Source organism: Phyllopteryx taeniolatus, chromosome 14, assembly GCF_024500385.1.
Source record: "Phyllopteryx taeniolatus isolate TA_2022b chromosome 14, UOR_Ptae_1.2, whole genome shotgun sequence".
NCBI lineage: Eukaryota > Metazoa > Chordata > Actinopteri > Syngnathiformes > Syngnathidae > Phyllopteryx > Phyllopteryx taeniolatus.
In genome coordinates this window covers 15,026,485-15,052,307 of record NC_084515.1, presented here as the reverse complement: position 1 = coordinate 15,052,307, position 25,823 = coordinate 15,026,485, and the positions used below count along the sequence as shown (strand labels likewise).

Below are 25,823 nucleotides of genomic sequence, written 5' to 3'. Positions count from 1 at the left end.
TGTAGCATGAGCAATAACAAAACAGTTATACATCCTAGTTCAGGGGTCACCGGCCGTTTTAAAACTGAGAGCTTACCCCTTGGCTACCAGTTAGATACGCGCTTCTGAAACGCTTGATCAAATTACCTTTAATTATATGTTATAATTATTAATAACAATCAATGTGAAGACAGTGATCAGGTTCATTATTCGTCATAATAATTATCAACAACATTGAACAAGGTAGGTTCAAGTTTATCATGTCTCCTCAATTATTTAATAAATAATTCAATGACCATTCGCGAACACGATTTGAGACAATTCTCTGTGCACTGTTTACGACAATAGAGGAGGGCTGCCACTTTTGAATCTTTTTAGAATTGATTATCCCGCCCCCCCCCCAAAAAAACCGAATATAAATGAATTTTTTTCTAAAAATTTTAACTGGTATGGTATAAATTCTGTAAAGAATGTGAGACAACATTATCAACGTTTGCTAAATGGTTTGCATTTGTTATTAGCATTAGCGTGCTTGGAATTAGCATTTTAGGTAAAAAACAAAACAAAAAAACGCTACGTACAATTCTGCTCACTCATACATTATGTTATATGTACATAACATCTAATAGTGTCTTAAAAATCACTTTCATATGCTACTTCTCTGTTTTTGGCAATGTTTTCCACTGGCCCAACAGTTCGTCCGTCCGCAACAAATGTCCGTGCTGTAAACATAAACAGTGGCCAAATGGTTCTGGTGGCGCAAATATGCTTTTTTTTTTTTTAATAATTTTTTGTATTGCCTCGAGGCAGAAATATTTACGTCGACCAATTTTCGTGGTCAACTTATCTGAGTTAGCTGATTTCCCCCCCCCCCTCACGGCCGTACAGTAGAGCTTGTAGCGTTAAACTGTTTTTCACCGTTTCTGAGTTCCTGATTTTCTGGTGCAGTGACGTAATTGGGCGACCAGCATGAGCCCCCCTGCCCTTCCCCCACTATATAAGATCTTGAGCGCCTTTGCATTGATGCTTTTGTACGTGCGTCTCTTCTCATTGTATTTTATTTCTCTGTTGTTGCCTCTATTTGTATTTCATTTATCGATTTATATCGGGACTACAAATGCAAATTAGCAGCATTGCTATGATCCGGTATGTCCACAGAGATTTATGACTGATGTTCATTAATGTGTGCTATACCTATTTAAAAAAAAAAAGTTTATCCAGTTTTAAGTGGCTGTTAGGTTATGCTCGACTAACTTGTATTGCTAACTTAGAAATGTGAGGGGAGAAAATGAGCTGCTGCAGACTGAGAGGAACGAGTATTATTTGAGCAAATATGCCGCATAGAACCAGAATCATATCACTCATCGTTATTAAATGGAGTGAATGCAAATTGTACATTAAAAGGTGATGCATTCACTGCAATTGGACAGACAGTGTTAGCTTACACCTCTGCAGACCTGCGAGGTAATAAAGACCAGGGTGCTCCCTGCCATTGGCTGCCGTCTCATTGTGACTGTATCGCCCATCCCCCCGCTAACCCGACATTGTCCCCACCAGGACGAGCCGGCTGTAAAGCACACCGGCTCTATTCATTAATTTATGTGCCCCGACGACTGCTGCCTTGGCTTCCTGGTGTGGAACACTGCGGCATCGGAGCAGAGAAGGGCAGCAAACTGTTGTGAGAGGCTGGGAGATAACTACCATTAATCACCCCAAGTGGGTGTGTTGGGGGGCCGAGGGGGTGTGGCAGGTTCTGGTATGTTCTGGCGCCGGTGCGCTCATACAGCGGGGGGGAAGGGAGGGCAGCGGACGCGGGGAGGAGAAGAGGATGGTCGGGGATGCGGCGGTCCTCCTGCTGCTGTCCCACTGCTGGTCCCGTGTCCTGTCACAGATCCCGGACCCTGAGGTAAGACCACCACTATCATCATCATCATCATCATCATCATCATCATCTTCCTCCAACAGGTTATTTCACAAGCAAACATGTTGTTTTGGCCTTTTGGGGATTATTGCTGTCAATATGTTTACTGAGATTGATTTCCAGATCCATTATCCACTGAGGGCTCACGCTCGCGTTGGTATTGATGTGCGAGACAATTTGAGGAAAAAAAACAAAAAGTTTTAGATTTACAACAAGCCTCCTTTTTACTCCTTGTAATGATGCCTTCTGGGAAGTAGGAAAAAAATGTGATTCGTTTTCTTTTTTTTTTTTTTTTTTTTTTTTTTACCATGGGGAATAATGTAAGTAGTCCATTTCGAGGTCAAACTGCCCACTAAAAAAAAGCTTTTATTAACCAAGCAGGCAGTTTTAAGCAGTGGTAGTCGCCAACAAACTACATTTACTTACCATTGTCAAAGTATCTTTAATGCGAGATACGTTTTACTTTCACTTGAGTATTTTAATAAAGAAGAACAATGCTTTTAATCCGTTATGTTGAGCTACATTCCGCTTTTATTTTTATCTGCTATTGCTTGCACAATCTATTTGATTTTGGATTTTTTAAATTTATTTATTTTATTATTCATTTCGCCTATCAAACGGAGCCAGGCAGTCACATGACGTCACACAAGTCTCCGCTGCTTATTATTGTTGTAGTTAAAGTGAGATTGTTAGGCAATATTTCAAGTTGCACATTGCTATTTTATGTTTTTATCAATTTGAAGTTCATGCTCTGATTACAAAAAATAAGAAACCACTAGTGTTTGAGTAGGTTGTTGTCAATAATTTTTTTTGACCATTGCTTTAACAAAAATAAATAGTCTAATGTGCATAACGCTCATCGCAAAGTTTGAAAGCAGCGATTTCAAAATCCCGATCCCCCGCGCCGCTTCCGTCAGACGTGGTTGCGAACACCAGGAGCAGCTGGTCAGCTCGCCTGAGGCAGCGGGGCGCGATGATGTCGGAGATGGCTGTAAACAAACAGTACAATCTTAAACTGAACTCAAAAGCGCACAGAGGCCGGAATGGGATTTATGTGCTCCCTCTTATGTGTTCCAGTTAAGAGGCGATCAAATAGTTGCATATAAATCTTTGACCAATACGCATACTCCAGAACTAGCCGCAATGAATTAATCATGACGCACAAAACTGCTGAGCTTATGAAATGCGCACCGTGTTCATATTATGATTATTTTGCAGCAACAGCAGAGAACAAACACGTCAGGAAGGTCGCAAAGTCGCTGGAAATCGTGTCCCCGCTACGCTCGACGTGCGGTGGTTCAAATAATAACGACGACGACGGTCGTCGATGCGTCAAGCGGAACATCGCGAAACGGGGACGAGGCGGACGGCAACGCTCAAGTGGTGCTGATGTATAAATTTCGAATTGAACGTGAACGTGTGCGACATTGCTGTCACCCCACTGATTAGACAAGGTGCTACAGACAGAAGAATTCATGAATAAATAAACAAATACACAAACAAATACATAAATAAACAAACAAACAAATAAATAAATAAATAGTCTTTTTCAAGAATGGTGAAGGTAAAAAGACAAAAGTCTTTTTCAAGACTCAAACATATTACTAATTATGCGTTTTTTTGTCATTTTCGTTCTTTCTTTTTTTGTACAAAATCCGACTCAATTTCTGCACTTGCACCGTTTTCTTCTTTTTCTTCCTGGAACACGTTCGTATAATCCAAACAGTTTTATGGAAATGTGTTAGATAGTTTTTTTTCTATCACTCTTTATACAAAAACAGATCGTATCTTATTCAAGGATTTGAGAAAATATTACACATTACAGCAAATGATTGTCATTGTTGTGCTTTTTTTTTTTTTTTTTTTTTTTGCAACAAAATCATACGAAATTCTTGATCTTGTCCCAAAACGGTTGTTCTTCTTTCTTTCATCCACTTGCCCCTGAATATATATTTTTTACATTTTGAAGAAAAACTATTATTAATTGCAGATTGTTTTTTTTTTTTTTTTTTTTTGCATTTGCTCCAAAATGATTTTTCTTCCTAAATTTGTCAAGTATTTTTTGTACAAAATCCTACAAAATTCCTGCACTTGAAAAAAAGTATTCTTTTTCTTTTTCCTTTATCATGTCCAGCTTTTCTGTCACTCTACATACATAAAATAATGAAAAAAAAATTCTAGAGCCTTCAAAATGATTACAAATTGCAGTACATCCTTTTTTTGTGTGTACAAAATCGTATTAAATTCCCCTATTCGCACCAAAATTAGCTAGTTTCCTGATCGTCCTTATGCCCCACCCTTGGCACAGTTATGTGGAAATAGGCTAGTTTTGTTTTTTTAAATAGGTCTACAAATAACAAATAAATACAATATACTAATCCGAACATGCAGGATTGTTTTTGTACAAAAATTCTCCTAAATTTTGGTGAGAAAGGGCTCATTTGGTTGAAAAATACAAAAAAACAAAACGATATGTTAACATATGAGAATGACTCCTACTTGATTAACGTGCTATGTCTTTGGTGGCTTTTAAATACTGTTTCATATTTATTTGTCTTCTCTATTTCCAAACACCTCAGCTTTTACCCACAGACCCCCCAAAGAAGCCGGACCCCGTCACATCGGAAACTGTCGTGTTTTGGGGGCTGCGCTTATGGCAGGTCATCGGCATCTTCGCCGTCTTTGTTTTAGCGATTGGTAAGCAGCACGTTTCCATTTGCTTTGATTTACGAGCACGAAACAGTGAATACAACAAATACAACATATTCTTTATTCTCTACAAAGAACAACTTTCATTACTGCAAGTTTACAGAGGAACTGCGACGTCCATTTTTTGTAATCATGCAGTGGACCCCCGCTATTCGCAGGGGATAGGGACCGGACCGGATTGTGAATCGTGAAAATCCGCGGACAGTTGATGCCCAATATAACTGCATTGAATATATATATATATATATATATATATATATATATATATATATATATATAGTTATTATTTTTAACCCCCCCCCCAAAAAAAAATTCTTGACTAAGCAGGAATAAACTGACAATAATCGTTTCTGGGTTAATTCCCCCCCCCCCCCCCACCCAAAAAACAAAACAAAACAAAAAAAACAAGAAAAAGAACACAAAAGTTGAAAATTATTATTATTTTTTTTAAACATTGAAAAAAATTCCACCACAAGGTGAATACGCAGGTGCCGAACCGCGAATATCCGGCGGTCCACTGTCCTGCCCCTAGGTGACCAAGGAGCACAGACCAGAAGGAGCAGCACAATGTCCATTGAATTGAAGCAAAAAACATTACATTTCTTTACATTCTATTTAATTACTGTATGTTTTTTTTTTATTTTTATTTTTTATAAAATACAATCTTATAGAGTGCTATCTCGGAACAAACTTGTATCGCAAGGCACCTCCTCGGTACCGACTGACAGCTTCTGCAAACTGACGCTGAACCTTTTCTTGTGTGTTCAATACTTTGTTTGTGGAAAGGCTTGTTTTTAAATGCCAATCTTATGCAATATGTTGGCATCACCAGCCCTTTTCACACCACGTGCACGCCTCCACCATCCAACACCAGCTCACACAGAGCAGACTTTCCATTAAAGCAAGTCATACATACGTAGGCGTTAACGTTTTTACCACTCTCATGCTGAACGTAAAGATCTAATTGCACAGGAAAACGACACATTTAAACCATTCAGACAAGAATGACCTGTTTAAAAAAAAAAAATACAAAATAAATAAAAATGGACTTGTTCCGTGTTTATGTTTCACCTTCCGCTCGTGATCCCCATCGCAGCCAGAAACCAGCTCACCGGAGAGATTGCGTTATTGCTGCCATTAGCCTTCTTTCGCTTAACAATTACCAGCTTGTCACGCCGACTCGGATGTTGTTTGTCTCGCGAGTCGATGGGGAAATCTGCGCAGCCCTCGGCTCCGCTTGCGCGGCGCGGCGGTCGAGCCGAGTGCCGACGCAGGCGATATTAGCACGGTTAGACGTACCGGCGCGCCTAATATCTTCCTCAACGTCATATTTATATGTTATGAAAGTGCCTCAACTATAACTTGAAGACGAACATACTGCAAACATCCATAAAGCAAGTGCAAATGTGAATACACACATCGCAGTAGACCTCACATTTGTATTGCTAGTCTCAAAATGTTTAAATTTTCAAATTTTCAGGTTTAAAAAAAAAAAAAAAAGGGTTGAGCACCTGTTTTAGGCACAAACCCCCCAAAAAATCAGGAAGCTGAAATGCTGAAAAAACCAGTTTGTGCGTCATTCTCAGCTTTTTCACGTTTTCAGCGATTATCTTCAAACATGTCGAATATATTTGCAAACAAATGCCTCAAATCACTACACAGGGTACGTGAACTCCTCCTTTTCTCTCTCCAGTGATCACCCTGTGTTGCATTTTCAAATGTCGAATCCCGAGGACCAAAAAGGAAATCGAGGCGCGTCACGCGCAGCGACAGGCCGCCAAGAAATATGCCAACACGTTGGAGACGGTGCCACCTCTAAACGAGCTGACAGAGGTGCCGGGCTGTAAGTTGCCTCTCCCTCGCTTCTCTCACTTCTTTTCTTTCCTCTGAGTCTTCCTCTTCTTCTCGTTTCCCTCCTCGCCTCCCTCCATTCTGTTCACTGTTGTTTCCAGCCGCTCCCGACGAATCCGCCGTCCAGACGCTTTCTGAGCAGGTCCAAAGCGAGAGTCGTGGCGGCAGTCAGCTCTCCCTGGTCGGCCTCGCGGAGGAGCCGCCCAGCTCGCTCGCGTTGCCGGAGACGCCGTGATCGTCCTCTTATTCTTTCTTTTTCTTTTGACAAAACCTCTCAGTTTGTACTCACCCGTTCTGCCATGTATGGGAAAACTGCTTCTTTTATTTTACACCTTTAAATGCAACATTGTTTTTGCCAATATGTTAGCCTAACATGCTTGACTCACTCTAATGCCACTTCATAATCAGTGTACCCTTATGAAGCGTTTATAGATGGCTTCTAAATAGGTTATAAAGACCTAAAGGCTTTCTTAGGGCTCGCATACAAATAGTATAACCAATTATATCTTTTGTTAACGGCCCATTTCCCAAAATGTGTCTGCGAGTGAATTTTGCATAATAATGTTGTGTGCAGCAGGAGCAACCACATTTTGACACGCCTGTGTATACCGCTGCATGCGCCACATGCGCAGATCCATGCCACTAATGGAAAGCTGTAATACACTGATTTGGTGAAAAAATACAATCCATGTTTATATGTCTTCGTGGGGACTCTTCAGACTGCAGGTGGTTTGAGAACGAGTGGCCGCTAGCCCGGTCGCAACTTCCTAGCTCCACCCCCGGTCGTCTTGATAGTGAAAGCCCATTGGTCCAGTAGAACAGGGGCAGGCCCTTTAATGTCAAATACAAAATTTTGGCCACAGAGAATTACTGTTGAAAATAATGTAATAAATAAATAAAAGTATTTATCATACATTTTTCATAACATATTTGCATATCTTTGCAATATTATCATATTATGTCTTTGCTGATTGACTTGGAGTAGTCACAGCGCGGTATCCGTTTTAGCTCGTTAGCAAATATAGTTGCTTGCCAAATATAATTATTCATGACTGCTTGCCAAATAGTGAGCCCGCCATTGGCTCAGTTGCCACTGTTCACTGTGGACAATGTCCAAGTAGTTGTCCTTGCAAAATAGTGTGCATGAAGCTTTACAAATAATTTTTTTTTGTTTGCTTGTTTTTATTATGTTGTGCGTACACACACACATTATGTTGCAACTCCAAGCACACATTTAGCCGATGTTTGCATAACAAAGAGAATGTGAGCACACAAAAGTGTAACACAACGTTAAGGCGCTGCATGCACATGGATGACGCATGTTTGTGTACTCATAAATAAATCCCGTTATTAACACTCTCCTCTTGTGCTGTCCGATCAATAATGCCTTTTCACACACAATTTTTGCCGTGTTTGTGTGTGTGCGCGCGTGCACAGTGTGCTATGTGCAGATTAAAAGCAGGCATGTGTCTTCTCCCATTCGACTTCAACACTTTCACTTTGAAACTCTTAGATTTTTTTTTCTTTTTTTTTTGGGGGGGGGGGGGTGTTATTATTTCAGATTAGACCATGGTTAATAGCATTTTTTAAAATCCATTTTTAATAAGTAATATTGTAATACAATTGGATATTACCTCATTTTTCATATAAAACAAATTTGCTGCAAAATACTAGTATGCAAAGTCTCTCTCAAAATTCCTCTTTAGGGATTATGAGCACAATAAATTACTACTAGTACTACTAATATAATCATTTTTAAATGAATACAATTGCAAAAAGAAAATACATATTCACCTACAATATTGCATTACAGAGAGAGAAATGTGTCTTGTGAATGTCCTTTGGCTTCTCATACCTTTTGTTTGTTTATGTAGCTGCTCCATCCATCATGTTTACTTTGCGACCACAGAAAAAATACACCAAAGATCCACGACACTTGAGGGAATTTGCCCTGTGAAACGAGCAGCAACCAAAATGAACACATACAGACTAATCAATTCTTTCAGGGACAAGAAATTGACCATTTTTGCAGATCCCGAATGCCAGTGAGCTCTCATTTAATATTTAAAAAGTCACATTTTTGCCACATTTTGCAGAAAACAAAATGTATGTAGCTCGCTCTCTCTCTCTCGCTCGCTCGCTATCTAGCTATCTATCCAGCTAGCTAGATGCTTATGCCCAATGCGTTTTAGGTCGTACTTTTCAGAGGTCAAACTGAACATTTTTAGGAGAACATTTCCACAAAATTCAGGCTAGTCATACAAAACAGTCAAATAATAATAATAATAATAATAATTTGTCTGTAATCATTCATTTTAGAATTCAACCAAAAGTTGAAACTAGAAAAATACCCCATACGTTATTTTGGAATTCCAGCTAACGTTAGCGAGGAAATTGTACCCCTGAAATTGTACATTTTAAGACCTCAACCAAACATTTTCATGAAACATTGTCTTCTTGTAAATCATAGCAAAATAAAGGTGGACCAGTGTGCAAAAATAAGAGCTTGGTTTTACTTTTTGTCCAGAATTCTACTAAATTACGTGTGACTTTGAGGTTTTGTTTGGAATGTTCCCCGTTTATCGTCACTAGTGCAACAAAGACGTTTGCTAGGCTGACCTTGTCCTCGTTTCGGGAAACGATCCCATCACGTGCTCATAATGTCAAATGCCCCTAAAATAGTACATTTTGGAGTACAACCAAAACCCAGGTGAAAAGTCGCCTCTAAACTCAAACTACAGTTGTACAAAAAGTGGTAAAGGTCGTTCATCTTGGAATTCAACTGAAGGTTTCGGAGAAAATTACATATAATATCAACAGCTCCAAAAGTCACACATTTCATAGTTCAACCCACATTTTTGCGAAAAATCTGACTCTAAATTCATACCAGAGTATAAAAAAAAATGTAGGGGGAAATATGTCCCCTAAATTCATACATTTCAGAGTTCAACCAAAACTGTCATGAAAAACCCATGTGGCAAGTCGTTAATTGTGGAATTCAACTAAAGGTGAACGAGAAAAAGACACTTAGAAGGTACGACATTTCACAGTTGAACCAAACTAGTATACGGGAAAGAAAATATACGAGAAAAACACACCTATGTGATATGTTTCGGAACTCAAACAAAATCCTCAAAAGTCAAACTAGAGGTGAGCAAAATTAAAAAAGATGAATGCCACTAAATCCGGACACTTCTGTGTTCAGTCAAAGTTTTTGTGAAAATTATGCACTGACTCATTGGATTTAGGTAACATTTGAGAGTAGAACCAAAAAAACAAAAATACCAGAATAATACTATAATACTAATATTTCTAAAAGTTTACCAGAAAAATACACCTCCTATATCAGTTAGCTCAAAAGTACGTTTACATTTCAGAGTTCAACCAAACATTTTGAGTAAAATGTAAAAAAAATTCAACGGTGGACCAGTGTTGAAAATGAAAGGTTCCTTACTTTTTCTCCAACATTTGACTAAATTGTCTTTTCCCATTCATCCCCATTAGCACAACATATGCGGGTACTTGTACAATAATTGACTGTTATGTTTTGTCCTCCACTTCGAAAGGACGCCATCGGGGGCGTAAACAGCCAGCTCATTCGAACAGATTTGCCTTCATCACACGCTTATGCAGACTTCATTTCAGCCCACATGACAAGCATCTCTCTCTCTCTCTCTCTCTCTTTCTCTCTCTCTCTCTCTCTCTTTCTCTCTCGCCACGCAGCTGCCAAAGCAGAAGATAAGAAAGACGGAGAGGAGGAGGCCGTGCCCACCGTCTCAGGGAAAGTGGACGGCGGCCGAGGCGAGAGGAAGAGCAAGGACGGGAGGAGGGAAGAGGGCAGACGTGCCAAAGGCGACGAGACGACGCAGAAGAAGACGTCGGCGGCCGACAAGGGAGGAGGAGGAGGAGGAGCTAAAGGGGCTGGCAAGAAAGCTCCTAAGTGACTTCATGGACGCGATTGCAACAGCGTTTCGTGGATAAAAACATACAAATCATAACATAATAGAATACAATGGAAAGAAATGAACTTTTTTTTTTTTTTTTTTTTGGTTTCCCTGCACACATTCCCTGCCAGCCATTTTTAAATCACCATCTTTCAAGACCCCCAGAATATTGTCACAATATAAACAGCGAACCCACCAGAAGAAAGAGGGAACATTCTTGCCAGCTTTTTTTTTCTTCCCCATTCAGCAGTAGAAAACAGGTTGGTTTCAGCAAGAAAGCCGATTTCTGAGCAAAAAAGAAGATGAGAGGCTTTTTGTGACTTTGACGCTAATATGTTTCGCTTTGGTGAGCTCTCAAACTATAAAACAACAAAAACAAGACCGAGAAAGGGCTTTTCATGGCAGAATAGTCTTTTGTTTACACGCTGTGGGCGCCGCTGACTTGGCATGGCTTGCGTTGAAGGTCACTTGCTTCTTTTGTTTTCCTCAGCCACTCCGTGAACTGTGTCAACTTTTTCCGTGATCGCGACACGCAATTTCTACTCCCCGACCGTTGCACCTACAGGTTTATACCATTCCCGAGTTTGAGGTGCTTAAACTTGCCCGAATTCCAACGCGTTGGCATTCTCTCCCCCTCGTAATCTACGTATCGAGCCGACGTTCACCCCCTAATCTTTATCTTCCATTGAAACGCTGCGTTCATATCGAATCCAAACGGCGCCATCTACAGGGATCTGTTAGTCATTATGGTGGATTACAAACTTGAATTTCAGAGACAAGCCGGGCGGTTGAAAAACATATATGATGTATATACAGTACGTGGGTGACAGTAAACGCTTGAATCCCAGTGGACAAATATACACGTCCACGACAGTGAATTCGTTAATTGCTACAATTGTTTTCACTTCACGCTCATTCAACTTAATCTGCGAGCATTAAACGCAATAAACTCACTGCAAGGTAACCACATGAACTGATGGTGGCCGGCTGTTGCGAAGTTCGCTGCCTCCATCTTATGGCGAAACGTCTGACGCCGACTCGAAAAACTCGGAAGTTGCAAGGTAGCGCTTACTTTCTTCTTTTTGTGTGATGATTACCCTGCAAATAAACCAAGTCTCAGGAAACAGTTAACTAACACATTTATTGTCTTCTTCACAAGCCACATTATGGACACGCTTATGTACACTGGGCCTCGTTCGTGTCTCCATGGCAACGGGCTCCCCCCCCCCAAAAAAAACAAAACACAAGAAGACATTTTTTATACTTCCACAAAATTTTAGCTCCCGATGCTTATTGGCCACCAAACACAATCATCTGACATGATACAATCAGAGCAGATGACTGTATTATATTGATTCCAATATTAATAATAATAATAATAATAATAATAATAATAGAAATAAAGTGCTCAAATGTCATCTAATTCTCCAGATGTTTGTTTTGGATGAGCAGAAGCCCATGGCTGTGACTTTTTAATTAAAGATGTCTAGACAGTTGAGTTTTGGATTTGGGCAGATTGCATCCGAACCGCAATAGCTGCTCGCAGCAAGATGAAGACAATTACAAATGAAGGAATTTGTCAAATGGTAAAAATGAAACACATTATAGCTTAAAGTAAAAAAAAAATAAATACAAATGTTGTCGGAAATTGTATTTTAAACATGAATAGATTACATTGAATAGGACTATTGTAAGCGGTACACCAAATAATGTCACTTTTCAACTACAGTGGAATCTCTAAAGTTCAAAGGCCACAAATTTTCCGGGGGGAAAAAAAAAGCCTCTAGAAATGTACATTTTAGAGTTCAACCAACATTTTAGAGAAAATTCACCTCTGAAGTCCAATGTCCATATCGCTGGAAAATTCAGAGTTCAACCCAAATATGTGAAAAAAAAATACACCCCGAAGTTGTAAATTTTGGCGTACAATCAAGATTTTTCAGGAAAGCTACATCTTTCAAGATGTCATTTTCAGGGTCCAAGCACAAATTTACAAGAAGGCAAACATCTTTAGGGTTGTCTGCTCAAGCAAAATCTAATAGAAGAATACTCCTCTTAAGTTATACATTTCAGAGTGGAACCAACATTTATGAGAAACACATGTCCTTAAAGTCAAATACTTCTGAATTCAATCGAAATATTCTGGATAAATCCACCTGAAAAAACAAATATCAAACACATATCGTACATTTTGTAAATAAAAAAAAATAGGCCTCAAACTTTGAACACACGCAAAGTGTTACATTTTGGTGCTCAACCAATTCTTTATGGGAAAATTTGCCTCTAAACACATTTTGGAATTTAACAAAAAAAATTCCAATGGAAAAAAAAAACAACATTTTGTAATGTCGAATACCCTTAAAGTTTGGAGTTCAAACAACATTTTCAAACTGGATGAAATTGGAGGTCATGTTTCAAAATGAGGGGTTCCACTGTAATTGCAGCTTGCTTTACTTTTTCTATTTGTATAAAATTCCACTAAATTCTGTTAAGAACAGCTTTACGTTCAATTCCTGAAGTCTGAGTCAGCTGATTCACATCTTGTTCTCACCTCCCTTAAAGGTCCCATGTCATCATTTTTGTTTTTATAATGTTATAATCATTGACGTCCTTTTATCATGTTTGCAAGATAATTTGGGTTGAAAATGCCCAGAATGCCCCTTTTCAAGCTTATCTTGTTGATCTTTTCCACCTGGCATTTGCGAGAGGCAGTATAAACCTCGGACAGCCAATCACAGGGCACGTGTAGACAAAACCATTCACACCTATGGACAATTTGAGTCTTAGATGAACCTAGCATGCATGTTTTTGGAATGTGGGAGGAGAAACCCCACACGAGCTCGGGGAGAACATGCAAAGTAAATATAAAAAAAAAAAAAAAAGATCTCAGTTTAACTATGAAATGTGGAAGTAAAACAATGCTGCTATTTGGTTTTGGACTATATACTGTACACAGACAATGTCAAATATCAAAAAACAAACAAACAAACATATATATATATATATATATATATATGTACCTACACACAATAAAAACACGGATTTGCAACAACGATATTAGCTCGCAATTAGAATGACATTTGTAAACATTGTGACTTGTACGAACATCATCAAAGCAGCTTATAGAGCACTGGTTCAGCTGTACAGAAATTGTCGATTTGCAACACATGACACGCAGAGACGCTTTTCAGAGGTTTTTCCAGTGATGCGAAATTGAAACAAAAGACGGGATAACGCTGGAAACATTCATTTAAATCGCGTGAAATGAGTCGTACGGAGCAGAAAATTGTTCGTTTTGGACAAAAGTCTTGCTAAATGGGGAAATGTTTTTTTGGTTTTTTTTTAAGTTGAAAAATCAAAAGCAAACTAATCACCTGAGTGCCTTGGCTTGAAATCTCCACGCCTGTCTGTGAGCTTAAGGCTGTTTCATGACAAGTACAGTCTTATTTAGGCAACAACAACAAAAATAGCATCGAATGTACAAAAAAAAATGATGGCAGTGGATGTAAAGAAATCAAATGAATGAAAAAAGTCAGCCTGTTTTAAGACTTGCACATTCTGTGGCAGCTCAAAGTGTCTTGGCCACGACATTTGGGGGTCCATCTTTCCAAGGGGGGCGGGGTGGGGGTCACATGACCGTCTCCCGCTCCTCCTCCACCACGACCACGGGCGAGGGCTTCTCCTCCTCGGCCTCCTCGCACGGCTGCGCGGGAGCGGCGCCGAGCTCCTCGGGCGCGGAGTGGAGCTCGTGGCCCGACGACGGCGCCGAGCTCTCGGACACCGAGCCGTTTTTGATGTAACCGGGCAGGTTGCGATGCCCGTTGACCGGCGCCGGGCCCAGCCGGGTGGTGAGGTGGAGGGCGTGCGGCGCCCGGGCGGTCACGTTGGTGACGCTGGTGTGCGACACCATGGGGCCGTAGCTGTACGTGTTGCTGCCGCTGCGCGCCTTCCGCTTGAAGTCCAGCGCCAGGGTCCGACGGCTCCACGACTTCTTGATCTCCGCTTGCACCTTTCGACGCAACGAAGTGTGTTTAGTGACATCCCGTGAGTTGGGCAGGAGATATTGATATTGTCGCATTTGTTTGGACTGCTTACCTCCCCGTTGCAAAAGCAGTATATGATTGCGACAAGGAAGCCCTGCAACCGAAAGAAAGCATAACAATCAAAGCTGCAAACAGTCGCCCAGCTAAAAAAAAAAAAAATGAATAAATCTCACGGCACACCACCGAACAAAACCGTCACAAAACGTATAAAAAGTGGACCCTCGCTATTCGTGGGAAAAAAACGGACCCGGCCAAACACACAAAACCTTGCAAGCATCAAATTTTGTACGTGACTTTAAGAGGCGGGGTTTGTTGGGGTGGCGTGTGGTGTCAGCGTGCGAGCGTCTGGACGTGAGCTGTGGCCAACAGCAGCTCAAATCTGCGATTCTGCAATCTAGCGGAAAAACACTGTACCTGGAAGGAGTTGAAGAGCATCTCATAGTGCATCTGGATCTGCCAGGGGATGCCGGACACGTCCGTGTAGGGCATGGCGTTGAAGATGATGTAGTGCACGCCAAACAACGGCATTAGCACCAGTGTGGACTTCAGCAGTTTTCTGTAACGGTAGAAAAAAAACCATCCTACACTGTGAGAATCACTGCATTAACCCTATTACACTAGGGCGCCCCCAACCTTACCCCCTAACCCTACGAGTAACCTTAACTCATTCAGATTTAACAATATGTTTATTAATGCGGTGGTATTGTGCATCATAAGTGGTTCTAACTTTTGTGTTTTTTAGCGAAATTGATGAAGAACAGCAAGTGAGGTAGCGAGTGAAGGTAGCTGAACTTTATAAATTAGGAAAACGATCTAAAAAGATATGTAAAGATTTGAAAAAGCCAATTTGTGGTCTTCAAACTCAGATAGAGGATGTGGGAAATTATTGGTACCGTTGATAGCGAGCCATGGTCCGCTAGATCGACAAAGATTTCAGTCATAACTGCCAGGAAGATTGCTCGGGATGCAAAGAAAAAAACCAACCCAAAAACCCACAAGCAACTCCAGCTGAAATACAGGCTTCAGTGCAAAAACAAAGAAAAAGTGGTTTTGCCTGATCGATCACTCGTGTTTTCTTTAAAGAATGCTACACTACACTACAAATTCTGCAAGGGCACAAGAGCACAACTGTAGTATTGTGTTGCCCATTCAATAAAGCTTTCCAAATCATCATACCTGTACTGTTGTCTCGTGTCACATCTTCCCGCATTGGTCTCCCGCAGTTTGGTCGCTAAGACTCTGATGATGTTTAAAAATAAGACAAAATTGACCTGCCAAAAGATGAACACATAACGAGAGGGCTGTAATGACAGGTCTGATCCAGCAGAAGCTGTAATACAACCGGTGCTAGTGAATTGCCATCATTTTCTTCACAGCGGGGAGCGGGGAGGGAATGGCGCAACTATCGCAAAGTGTGCACTCACCACCACAGCTACAAGTATAGGCACTTGGTAAATCCATTTCAAATTGCCCGCACTTAAGTCCCAGCACCTGCGACAGGATCAACAAAACTGGGATAAGCCTTAGATAAGCAACGTGACATTCTGCTGGCAAGTTTCAAAATTCACACCCCGACCCAAACTTAAAGTCCGTCTAAATTGAAAATAAAAATGTATTCGCGGACCAAAGAAAAGCGTGTTGTTAACAAGCCTGCCAAATTTGAAAGATCCAAAAACACAAAAATGTTCGCACGGTCTAGCATATGCCTCCACACACTTAAATGTTTGAGCCGCGAAAATATATCCGCTTAAAGCCACCGGAGGCTGGAATACAGTACATTGTGGTGCTGATTAGTCTAAGCACTACTGTACATGTCACCAGAAAAAAACAAGATGGACTCACTCTGTGTCCGCAAATGTGGCCCTCACTGTCGCCCAAACGCTCACAAACATGGCTGGCACACCTGCAAAATCAAATGAATGTCAATTATTAGGAAGAAGAGGCCCTCCGCGCGGGCACCTGCTCATTTGTTCATCCAGGGCGAATTTGGGCGAGCGCGGCATCCACATTGTATGCGCTGTGCTTATGTCAACAATACGCACAGTGTGTACAATGCAGGTGCTGTGAAGCCCCAATTGAAGGCACCCCAAATGAGCTCTGCTTAATGATTCAACTAATTATGACAGCGTGGCAATCATGTCGACTCACCCCATCCGATCAGAGTGAAGCCCCACAGATACTTCCGGTCCGAGAAGAAGGTCATGAAGATGAGGCTGTGCAGGTACAGACCCTCCACCAGGATCCAGAAGTAGTTGGTCGCCAGGAAGTACATGAACAGGGTCACGGCCACCTTGCAGCCAATCTGCACGCACGCACAAGGACATTAACATGCAACTAACTAAATGCATTATACATAGGTAGAAGGGTTTTCCAGAATTTTGAGGTCAACTTTGGGGGTGCATATTATACACGAGAAATTACGGTAAACAATAATAAATAAATTGTACAACTATTACAAATCATTAGGTTGCCCTTTTTTTTTTTTTTTTTAAAACACAAGATGTCACCACAGAGCCACCAAAGATGACAATACACGGTTTTCAGACTTCATTCATGTTTAAGTGTCATATCGTATTTGTATAAATAAATGATATACATGTATTTAACTTTTGTCTGAGGACACCAGCCATAAACAACATTTCGACTTCAAACAATCATCTCATCGATCCTAGTTTTGCTTGTTAGCATACAATTGCATACACAGGAAGTCAGCTATCCCATGTTCCGCGTTGGTCACGTGACGTTCCACATGTAACGGATCGCCCATGATGCCGCAAGATGGCGGCAAAGCACTACTGTTGTCAAAAGGAAGCTCCTCAGTTCACTTCAACAGACAGAAGTTGGCTCCAAGATGCCACAAGTTTCGTGCTGAATACCTTTTTTTTTTTGTGGTGGAGAAAACCTACTGAAGGCATTAGGCAGGTTATTAGCTTGCATATTCACGCATGCGTGAAAAGCACGCAGTTTAAAGTGTAGTTTTGGAAATGGGGGCGGAGGGATATTGGTGGCGAGGTGGGTGGCGTGCAGCAGTGTAGCCAAGCAGCGTCAGTCTCAAGTAAATGCTTGGCACCCGGACAAAATAGCACCGTTTATTGGCTGCGAAAGGCCAGGGTACGACGTTGCAAGAAAGAGACCAACCACTTCCTAGAGTTTCAAACAAAATAAAAGGGACCGTACTGGTGAGAAGCAGCGAAACAGCAAGAATCGAGGCAAACTGGCAAATTCGGTTTGCACTTACAAAATGAGCTTTGTTGGCCGGTGGAGCCTCCGTGATGGACTTGAGTTCTTCCACCGTGACACGTTGGACATCGTCCAAGGCGGATCCCGAGTAGAGCACGACATCCTTGACGAAGATGCTCACGGCTCTCAGCATGTAGGACACGAAGAGGTGCATGTGGATGTAGTTCCTGGTGCAGTGCAGGCGTCTACAAACACACACGCACAAAATGCTTTTTGCAGTGGAAGACATTTACTTTGAAAGTTTGATATTATGGTAAATGGTTATGGGTTTTGTGGTATATTTATGCTTTAAAGTATTTATATAGGTAATAAAAAAGCATTCGGGGAAAGTGTGAATTAATGACAGGGTTTTACTGTATAAGAATTCCACAAAGAATGTCACTGGTCTAGCAGTTCCTGGTATTATTTTTAAACAAAAACATATGAAAGTAAGGTTTCCGAGTTTCATTAAATAATAATTCCATTTATTTATGTTTTTTTATTTTTTGGGGGGGGGGGTTGCTTTAAATCAAACAACCCAGCTTTCAAGCACATAACTCTTACGTCTCTGGGCTCAATGAACAATTCAACACGTGCTGCAGAGAAACAAACTGGCTGAACATCAACTGCGGAGAGGTCGTGCCTTATCTCGACTGTGCGCTGCCATAAATCCCAATGTCAATATCGCAAATCCCAATACAATTGAATATCCCTTGCTCGTTTAATGAGCTAAAGATTTGACAAGCCAGCCTATTGATTAGAAACAGTGGGCGACAACGAATCTATTCCACATTTCCCCTGTGAGAAACCCACACATCAATGTGAAATATCTCCTGTCCCTGCTTGGGGAGCGCCAGTGTCTCCGAGCTGACGTGTTTGAGGTGAGATGTGGCTGGAGTGCTTCTGGAACGGCACAGCCTGAATGTCAAACGGGCCCCCGGGATAACTTATTCAACTCATTTGGCCCCGCACATATTGCCTGGTGCCAGTGTGGAGCGATCCTGAAGCCTTCTGACTGCTTGCGTGGAAACGTTTGTAAACAGAGTGTCGATTCCTGACACTTCCTGTTGCCCCCCCTCCACCCAAAAAAACCCCAAAAAAACAGGACGGACCAATCGGCACTGCATTAACAAGCCATGAAAAATACGAGTAGCCTGAATGAGGCCATCTGAGAGCTTCTTTCCATCATCAATATCGTCATCATCTGTTCTTTTAGTTTACTACGAAGCAGTGACGAAAATCTGTTCTACTCCAGTTCTCCCAACCACATATTATCTCTTCATTCATCTATTCATGACTAATTCCATGTTCAAATAATTTGCTGTTAACTGCTTCGCCAAGCCATGTGCACATGTGCCTTGGTCAGTCAGCGACAAATCTAAGCAAAAATGGGGTGCGACGGACCATTGGTTGCTGCTTCAGTGATATTCAAAATGCGCCACTCGTACATTGATGGTAATCTCTGCAAAGTACCTAAATGTCAGACAATGAAAGATGCCTGAGGCGCAAGCATCCTCAGTCTGCTAAAAGTCAAAGGCAGCATTTAAGACAATACAGTATAGTTTGACTGCTAAAACAACCGATATTGCATGACTGTAACTAGTGGTGGAAAGTACCAAAGTGCTTTGATTTTTCAGAAAGAAAAAAAGGTCCCCAAGGTTTTATAAGAAAAGACACTGACGGACAGCAGTGACCCACCGGAAATATCCCAGGATGACCACAGCCACTATGAGCGATCCCAGCGAGATGGAGTAGCCCACGGTGTAGATGAGGTACAAGCGGTGAAAGACATCCTGTTGGTTACAATAAGACAAATACTTAACGAGACTGCGGTGAAGTCAACGCACCGTAAAAGCCACCTGACGCAATCCAAATACCAGCGAGGCAGGTGTCATTCGCTCACATCTGGCATGAAGAAAATCGGTTTTTTTGAAGCCAGCCCCAAGTCTGATCGCTTTCATGATCAGGGTCTAGTTTTGTTTCAGTGCATGAAATATGGGATTTTCGAAGAAATCAGTCGAATTCAAATGAACTGCGGGGATTTATAAAGGTTAAACGTGAGATTCCGTCACATGGCTAAAAACGGCAATTCACGGAAGAGACTGGTGTTAGGTAGCCCTTTTCCAGGGTTTTTGAAACTCGTTTAATGTAAAGCATCTGGGTGTTCCCTGCCTCTTGCCCAAAGTCAACTGCGATAGGCTCCAGCAAACCTCTGACCCGAGCGAGGACGAGCGGTACAGAAGATGGGCGGTTGGATAAATGAAGCCACATCCTACAGCTACAGTACAAATATGTAATTATGTGTGATTTTGTAAAAATATTTTTTTTTTCAACCCCAAAAATGTTGCAGCTTTGGCTGTTCATTGTACATGAATGCAACTTTGTGTGTAAATAAATGTTTTTTCATATTTTTGTCTCGGACAACATCAAAAAGAAGAAAAAATGTCACCATTTCCATCTCCTCTCCATGATTGCTACAAATAAGCATGCCTAGTCGATATACCTATTGACGTTAAATACAATTATACTTGACGGCCGTGTAAATGTGAACATTACTACTATTTATTCAGAAAATACCTCGCCGTCAGATCGACTTGTACTGCTCGACAAGACGAGCGCGGCCGCTCTGACGGATCCAAGCAGTGGGCAGACGCAAGCACCGTGGCGTCTATAGATATTTACGAGATAACCTATGCGAACTACACAATGGCAAACTCACTATGTAGGTCACAATAGGGTGTGATTCCCAAAAGATCAGCCCAGAAAAAGGTCAAAGGGCACAGTACAGTGTGAGACGTACCTTCTCCTGGTTCTGGTTGTAATGATAGAGGAATTTTGCACATTCACTGTAATTGGCCCACGTTTTGTTGTTGGCTGTGGAGATCTCCCACGTCCCGTTGCCGTCGCATCGGCGGTATGCTCGCCCTGCGCAACGAGCACAGAAGCCTTCATTCTCGTTTCTTTCTTTTGTTTTTTACATTGTTGTGGGAAATATTTTCTGTGAGCATTACTGTAATAAACACTGGAAAATCCCGAGATGTCAAGGGAGAGGAGCGTGCACAAGGTCTCCTAAGTAAAGCAAGGCATACACATTGACAATCGAGTCTAATTTTGCATTTTCCCTATTGCGATCAAAGTCATAATAATTCGAGAATTGAAGTTCAGATTATTCTGTGGTCTGGGGTGTATTAAAAAAGATTGAAAAAAGGTCGGGCCGACAATTGTGAATTTGAAAGATGTTCAATATTTACAATCACCGCAGAGTAGGGGAAAGCCACGGACTCAATTCTGATGTGAAATGAAACGATTTAGAACGATTAGGAAGGCACCTGAGGCTTCGCACGGCAGCTTCGTCTCCAATTTATGATAAAAATGGAATATCTGCCTCTTGATCACAAACATACAATTGTTTAATTGGAACAGGGTGTTCAAAAATAAGATGAGCCACGTGCTGCTTCACCACATCTAACGGTGAAGCTATGATCACCATCAACAGTTGACACCTTCAGGGTCAAGGTATATTCCGGAACCTTCCTTCAGGCCGGGTTTATGAAGGGAGGTTTCATTTCGCTGATTATTATTATTTTGTAAACAATGTGACCTAAAGACTTTGGTCCACACTTTTAAAATTAGCACTTGTCAGGTGATAATTACGAAGCTGTCAGGAATTTCTGTTTCACATCAGTACAGCAATCAGCTAGAGTTGCACAAAAGTCAGCAATCAACATCACTACACGACTAATGACCCTCTGAACCAATTTACAGAAGTAGAAAAGTAGTTGAACTGCTTGATTTTTTTTTCAACTTTGGCGTATATTCTTCGCAACTCCACTGTCTTAATTCCGGGTTATACTAAAAGGCCTATTAGTCCAGTTTATCCCAAGGTACGGTTCATGGAGGCCTTATACAGTACTTTGGATGCTTTGAAAACCTCTAAGTACTTTCAAATAGTTTCTGATGACATTTCGGGGTGGGGTGTATATTGTGGGTTATTCAGTTAATAGCGTTGCTGCATTTGAGGCACATTGAGGAAAATACACTTGAGGCTACTAATGGCTTCCAGGGCCACATTTACCTCTGTGGTTGAAGTCGTAGATGTATTCCGGACATGAGGTGGACACAAGCTTTCCCGAAGCCCCTTCGGGCCAGCAAACAATGCCATCCCATTCTGGTGAGCAGTAACCATCTATGGAGACAAAGGCAAGAGTAACATAGCTTTGTGCAAAAGCAGCAGTGTGCGTTCAAGTGAAAAGTGGCCTTTAAAAAAAAAAAAAATAGTAATAAAAAAAGTGGGGCACATGAATGTCGTTTACATAGTATGTAAATGAGCAGCCGTTTATTGCACTGTGGGTCAAGCAGGGAGCACGCATTGTTGTCCACTTTCCATCCATGATGCAATTAAGACTTACAAGAATGGCATTCTTCGCATGTTGAGTGGCTCCAACAGACAGATCTTTATTGTAATATTGTAAATAATGTGGCACACACTGGCGATCACACCTGGGTGTGTTTTGAAAAGGGAAAACATTATTTGTAATTATCTTTTAATATGTAACATTAAGTAGTTTTTCACAAAATGTAATAAAATGATTATTTTTCCAACAGTATTTTCAATGTTTTTTTATTTTAACTATTCACAATACAAATGAAACAATAATACAGTATGTTAAAAAACTTAATATACAGTATTTATGATTCAAATTCATTTAAATATTTTATATTTGTACAATGAGTAATTTTTCGCACCAATAAAATATCTCAGATATTTGTTTTTCCAAAATACTTTAAATACAATTTTGTATTTATAAAGCACATATTTACAACTATTCAAAACAGAAATAATACAGTCATAATAGTGTATATAAAGGATTCCAAATTTGTTTCAAGTCATCTTTAATTATTCTTAATTTAAAAATATCTTGAAGAACCACTCACAATATTATATAGTATTTTTCCAATTTAACTTGAGCATCAATAAAATATTCAGGCTGCTCCTGCTGTTTTTTAAGATTGTTTATTTTTTTTTCCTTTTTCCAAAGTCCTAACATCTATACTACGAGAGGCCCATAGAAAATGATTGTCAGCAGACTGGTGGACCACATGCCTCTGATAACAACGTTCCCCCGCCACTCCACTTCAGATTCCTGGCGTACGGTTTGGCTCTACGTTTCGTCATTATTGAAAACATCTGCCTAGCTTTGACCACTAATAACCAGTTTGGGATTAAACCAAAACTATGCTTTCTCTGCAGTCCATCCATTAAGTTCCTGCAATCAAAGAGGAGTGGGGAGGGGGTGGGGGGGCGCACATTGACGACATGCTTTTTATTCCCTTGTCACTAAATAAAAGAGCAGACTTCTGGTGAAAATCCCCCCTTGACCACACATCCTGAGCTCTTACTATAGGACCACCTACATTAGACACCCAAAACACACGTATGTACTCGTTTTGTGTGTGTGTGTGTGTGTGTGTGTGTGTATATACTTGACCAAAACGCAAACAAAGATGGGACTATAAAGGAAGTATGGCATTAGTTATGCAAATGTCCCCGACACCCACGGCGTGATTGTAATTATGAGCCGCAGATGTCAAAACAGCTGCTGCATGCTTTCCCCGATGATGTTATTCTATGCAGACCACGAGCTACAGCTATTTTTGACACAAAACGAGGTCTGGGGCATCGATCCCACATCCCCCACCCCCCCACCCCCACCCACCCCGTGCCAGCCTAAGTGTGTCTCCCTTCAATGAGAAGCTTGTCTGGCACATGAGTGTATTTTAAGTACAAAAAACAAGAATATACAGAGTGGGAAAGAAAATTGATATAATGCAGTATTTTTTCTTTTCTTTTTTTTTTAACAAATCTTGAAACAGCATTAAGGTGGAACATTTGTAATGCTTTAATTTTAACGTCTGCCTCACAGTTCTGAGGTTCGGGGTTCGAATCTTGTCTCCGACCTTCCTGTGCGGAGTCTGTAACTTATCCCCGTGCCTGTGTGGATTTTTTTTCGGATCCAGAGGTGTGAATGTTTTTTTTTTTCTCTATATGTGCCCCGCGATTGACTGGCGACCAGTCCAGGGTGTACTCCACTTCTCGCCGAAACTCAGCAGGGATAGCCTCCAGCTCACCCGCAACCCTAATGAGAACAAATGCTACAGCAAATGTATTGCTGGATAGAAGGCCATGAACAATTTGCGACAGTTCCAGCAGATGGCACTGTGGTGAAAGAAGCTTGTTACTTCTCGACAGCCGTCTAGACATCGAAAGCGGCGAGGCGGGTGGTCAGGCAAGAAAAATACAGAAATAATACCCTCCGACCCCGAAAAAGCCAGAGAAACTGGATACTCGCCGTGAGGCTTTTGAGTGTTCAGCACATTCAAGGTCACACCACAAAGCGAAGAACACACCGCATAACTTTGGTCAAGGCGACCAAAAATAGTTTAACATGTCCGACGCCTTGTCACCACTTCAGGGGAAACACTTTCACGGATCATGGGGAAGCTTTCGTTGGATTGCACCTCTTCACGCTTGTCGTTGTTTGAAACCTACATTGCGCGAAATTACAAAACATTTTACATTATCTATTGACAAATAACGAGAGATTGACTAGAATAGAATAGGAAGCCTTTATTTTCATTGTATGGCCACGTAGAACAAATTGGAGATACAGTACAATAAATACGTTCAACTGGTCATTCATTTGCAGTGTGGATGGGGAGGGTGAAACATTTTCTCTGACGAAAGTCTCTCTCGACGTTTACTCTAACACTACAAAAGACATCACATTTGTTGCTCGTTGCATTTTTAAAACAAAACAGTCATTGCATTACAATGACAGCGATCAACAAAAAAGTCGTAGACAAAAGTGTGTTTCGCCATTAGAAAGCGCAGTGCAAATGGTGAGTAGCTACGTGTGAATATCATTTCCATACTACTGAATGCGTGTGAATGGGTCACCATTCAAATGTCGTCTGTTGTGTCAGCTCCGTGATAAAGCTGTCCGCACTATCTTTTTTAAAATTGAGACCACAGCATATGAAACATAACCTGTAATCGAATGACTATTGGTCAGCGTCAGTGCTTCTAAATAAATAAACCTGACTGAGTGTTTTAATTATTTTGTTCTCTTAAGAACCGTACGAGTTAGGGTCAAACAACATTTGTTCAGAGATTTTAGGTGGAGGTAAATTGAGTTTGAAATTCAACTTTAAAGCAATTCAGTGCAATAAATTCAATAAATAATCATCGCATTTGTTGTTCATTTAACTTTGATAAGGTGTGAATATTTATTTGATTTTATTTATTAATTTATTATTATTATGATTTGTGGGGGGAAAAAAAGTGAAACCACATTTTATTACCACTCCAACATATGCAGGATTGTATGACTTGAAGGTTATGACTTGTGACTTGCGTGTGATTTGCACGTGCGACTTACTCCCACCTCTGCTCGGGAGGGTAGTAAACGTAATTATCTCAGTCACACAGACATTATATTCACAAACGGACATTAAGGGCCCTATTTCTTTGACCAGGATAAACCCTGTGCGCCAGGGGCGGGTTAGAGTGGTGAGGATCATTTCGTAGACCAGCGCAGCCCAGCGGATCCGAGAGTGGGCAAGCCACTTACAGATTACTTCATTCTCCACCAATCAAAGTGGCTCCTCCCATTCCATTTAAAGCATTGTTACTGTTCTTGGCGGGTGTGGCAACAGATAGCAAGCGGGTACCCTTACTAAATACAGAGTGAGCTGATCATAGCCGATGGTGACTTAAATTTATCCGCAGAACTCACCGATGAAATTCACCAAAATCGCGTTAGACCGGCAGTCTACCTTGCACCGAGATTTAGATGTGGTCTCAGCAGGCGTAGGTTTAGATCGACTGTCTGCCACCAAATTGTCAGTCTGAAGGGCGTGTCTCCAGGGGCACACCCTCGCTGCGCCAGAACGCGCAGTTTGGAATACGATGGTTTGCCAAATTGGCAAAAATGAGGACAGTCTAGCGCACAAAAAATCCGAACCTGCCGGTGTTTAGGCCGGAACACAGATGGACTACCTACCAAAACAGAGCCCCAAGAGTTAACTGCCGAGCCCATTTGAACTATGTTGCAAACCAAAAAAGCAGCGCGAACCGAAACATGTAAACAGTCTCTC

At 41.1% G+C, this 25,823-nt stretch overlaps 2 protein-coding genes across 3 annotated transcripts in view; one reads left to right on the top strand and one right to left on the bottom strand.

Annotated features, from left to right (window-relative positions):
• The first annotated feature begins 1,556 nt into the window (after positions 1–1,556).
• tmie (transmembrane inner ear) lies at positions 1,557–11,397 on the top strand. 2 transcript variants are annotated; one of them, XM_061798156.1, is made up of 4 exons: positions 1,557–1,885; positions 4,480–4,597; positions 6,303–6,452; positions 10,184–11,397. In XM_061798156.1, exons 1-4 carry the CDS (start codon positions 1,808–1,810, stop codon positions 10,402–10,404), a joined length of 567 nt encoding a protein of 188 aa, XP_061654140.1. In that variant the 5' UTR covers positions 1,557–1,807; the 3' UTR covers positions 10,405–11,397. The 2 variants fall into 2 exon arrangements, with proteins under 2 accessions (XP_061654140.1, XP_061654141.1); XM_061798157.1 differs by lacking the exon at positions 10,184–11,397 and adding an exon at positions 6,562–7,819 and having other exon boundaries at positions 1,584–1,885.
• Positions 11,398–11,526: 129 nt separating this feature from the next.
• pth1r (parathyroid hormone 1 receptor) overlaps positions 11,527–25,823 on the bottom strand; it is a 39,652-nt gene continuing 25,355 nt past the window's right edge. The window contains exons 3-13 of the mRNA XM_061798155.1: positions 21,742–21,852; positions 20,467–20,591; positions 19,365–19,459; positions 17,686–17,872; positions 16,596–16,749; positions 16,290–16,350; positions 15,872–15,938; positions 15,624–15,718; positions 14,862–15,003; positions 14,500–14,541; positions 11,527–14,413 (exon numbers count right to left, since the gene is read on the bottom strand). Coding sequence (XP_061654139.1) covers positions 14,033–14,413; positions 14,500–14,541; positions 14,862–15,003; positions 15,624–15,718; positions 15,872–15,938; positions 16,290–16,350; positions 16,596–16,749; positions 17,686–17,872; positions 19,365–19,459; positions 20,467–20,591; positions 21,742–21,852 — 1,460 coding nt within the window. The 3' untranslated portion in view covers positions 11,527–14,032. The remainder of the gene's footprint in view (positions 14,414–14,499; positions 14,542–14,861; positions 15,004–15,623; positions 15,719–15,871; positions 15,939–16,289; positions 16,351–16,595; positions 16,750–17,685; positions 17,873–19,364; positions 19,460–20,466; positions 20,592–21,741; positions 21,853–25,823) is intronic.

What these genes read in the sequence shown, in the direction of transcription:
- tmie (XM_061798156.1), top strand. Translation starts at nt 1,808, where the DNA reads ATGGTCGGGGATGCGGCGGTCCTCCTGCTGCTGTCCCACTGCTGGTCC. An exon ending in CACAGATCCCGGACCCTGAG is followed by an intron (nt 1,886 to 4,479) that starts GTAAGACCACCA and finishes CAAACACCTCAG; the next exon opens with CTTTTACCCACAGACCCCCC. An exon ending in CGTCTTTGTTTTAGCGATTG is followed by an intron (nt 4,598 to 6,302) that starts GTAAGCAGCACG and finishes TTCTCTCTCCAG; the next exon opens with TGATCACCCTGTGTTGCATT.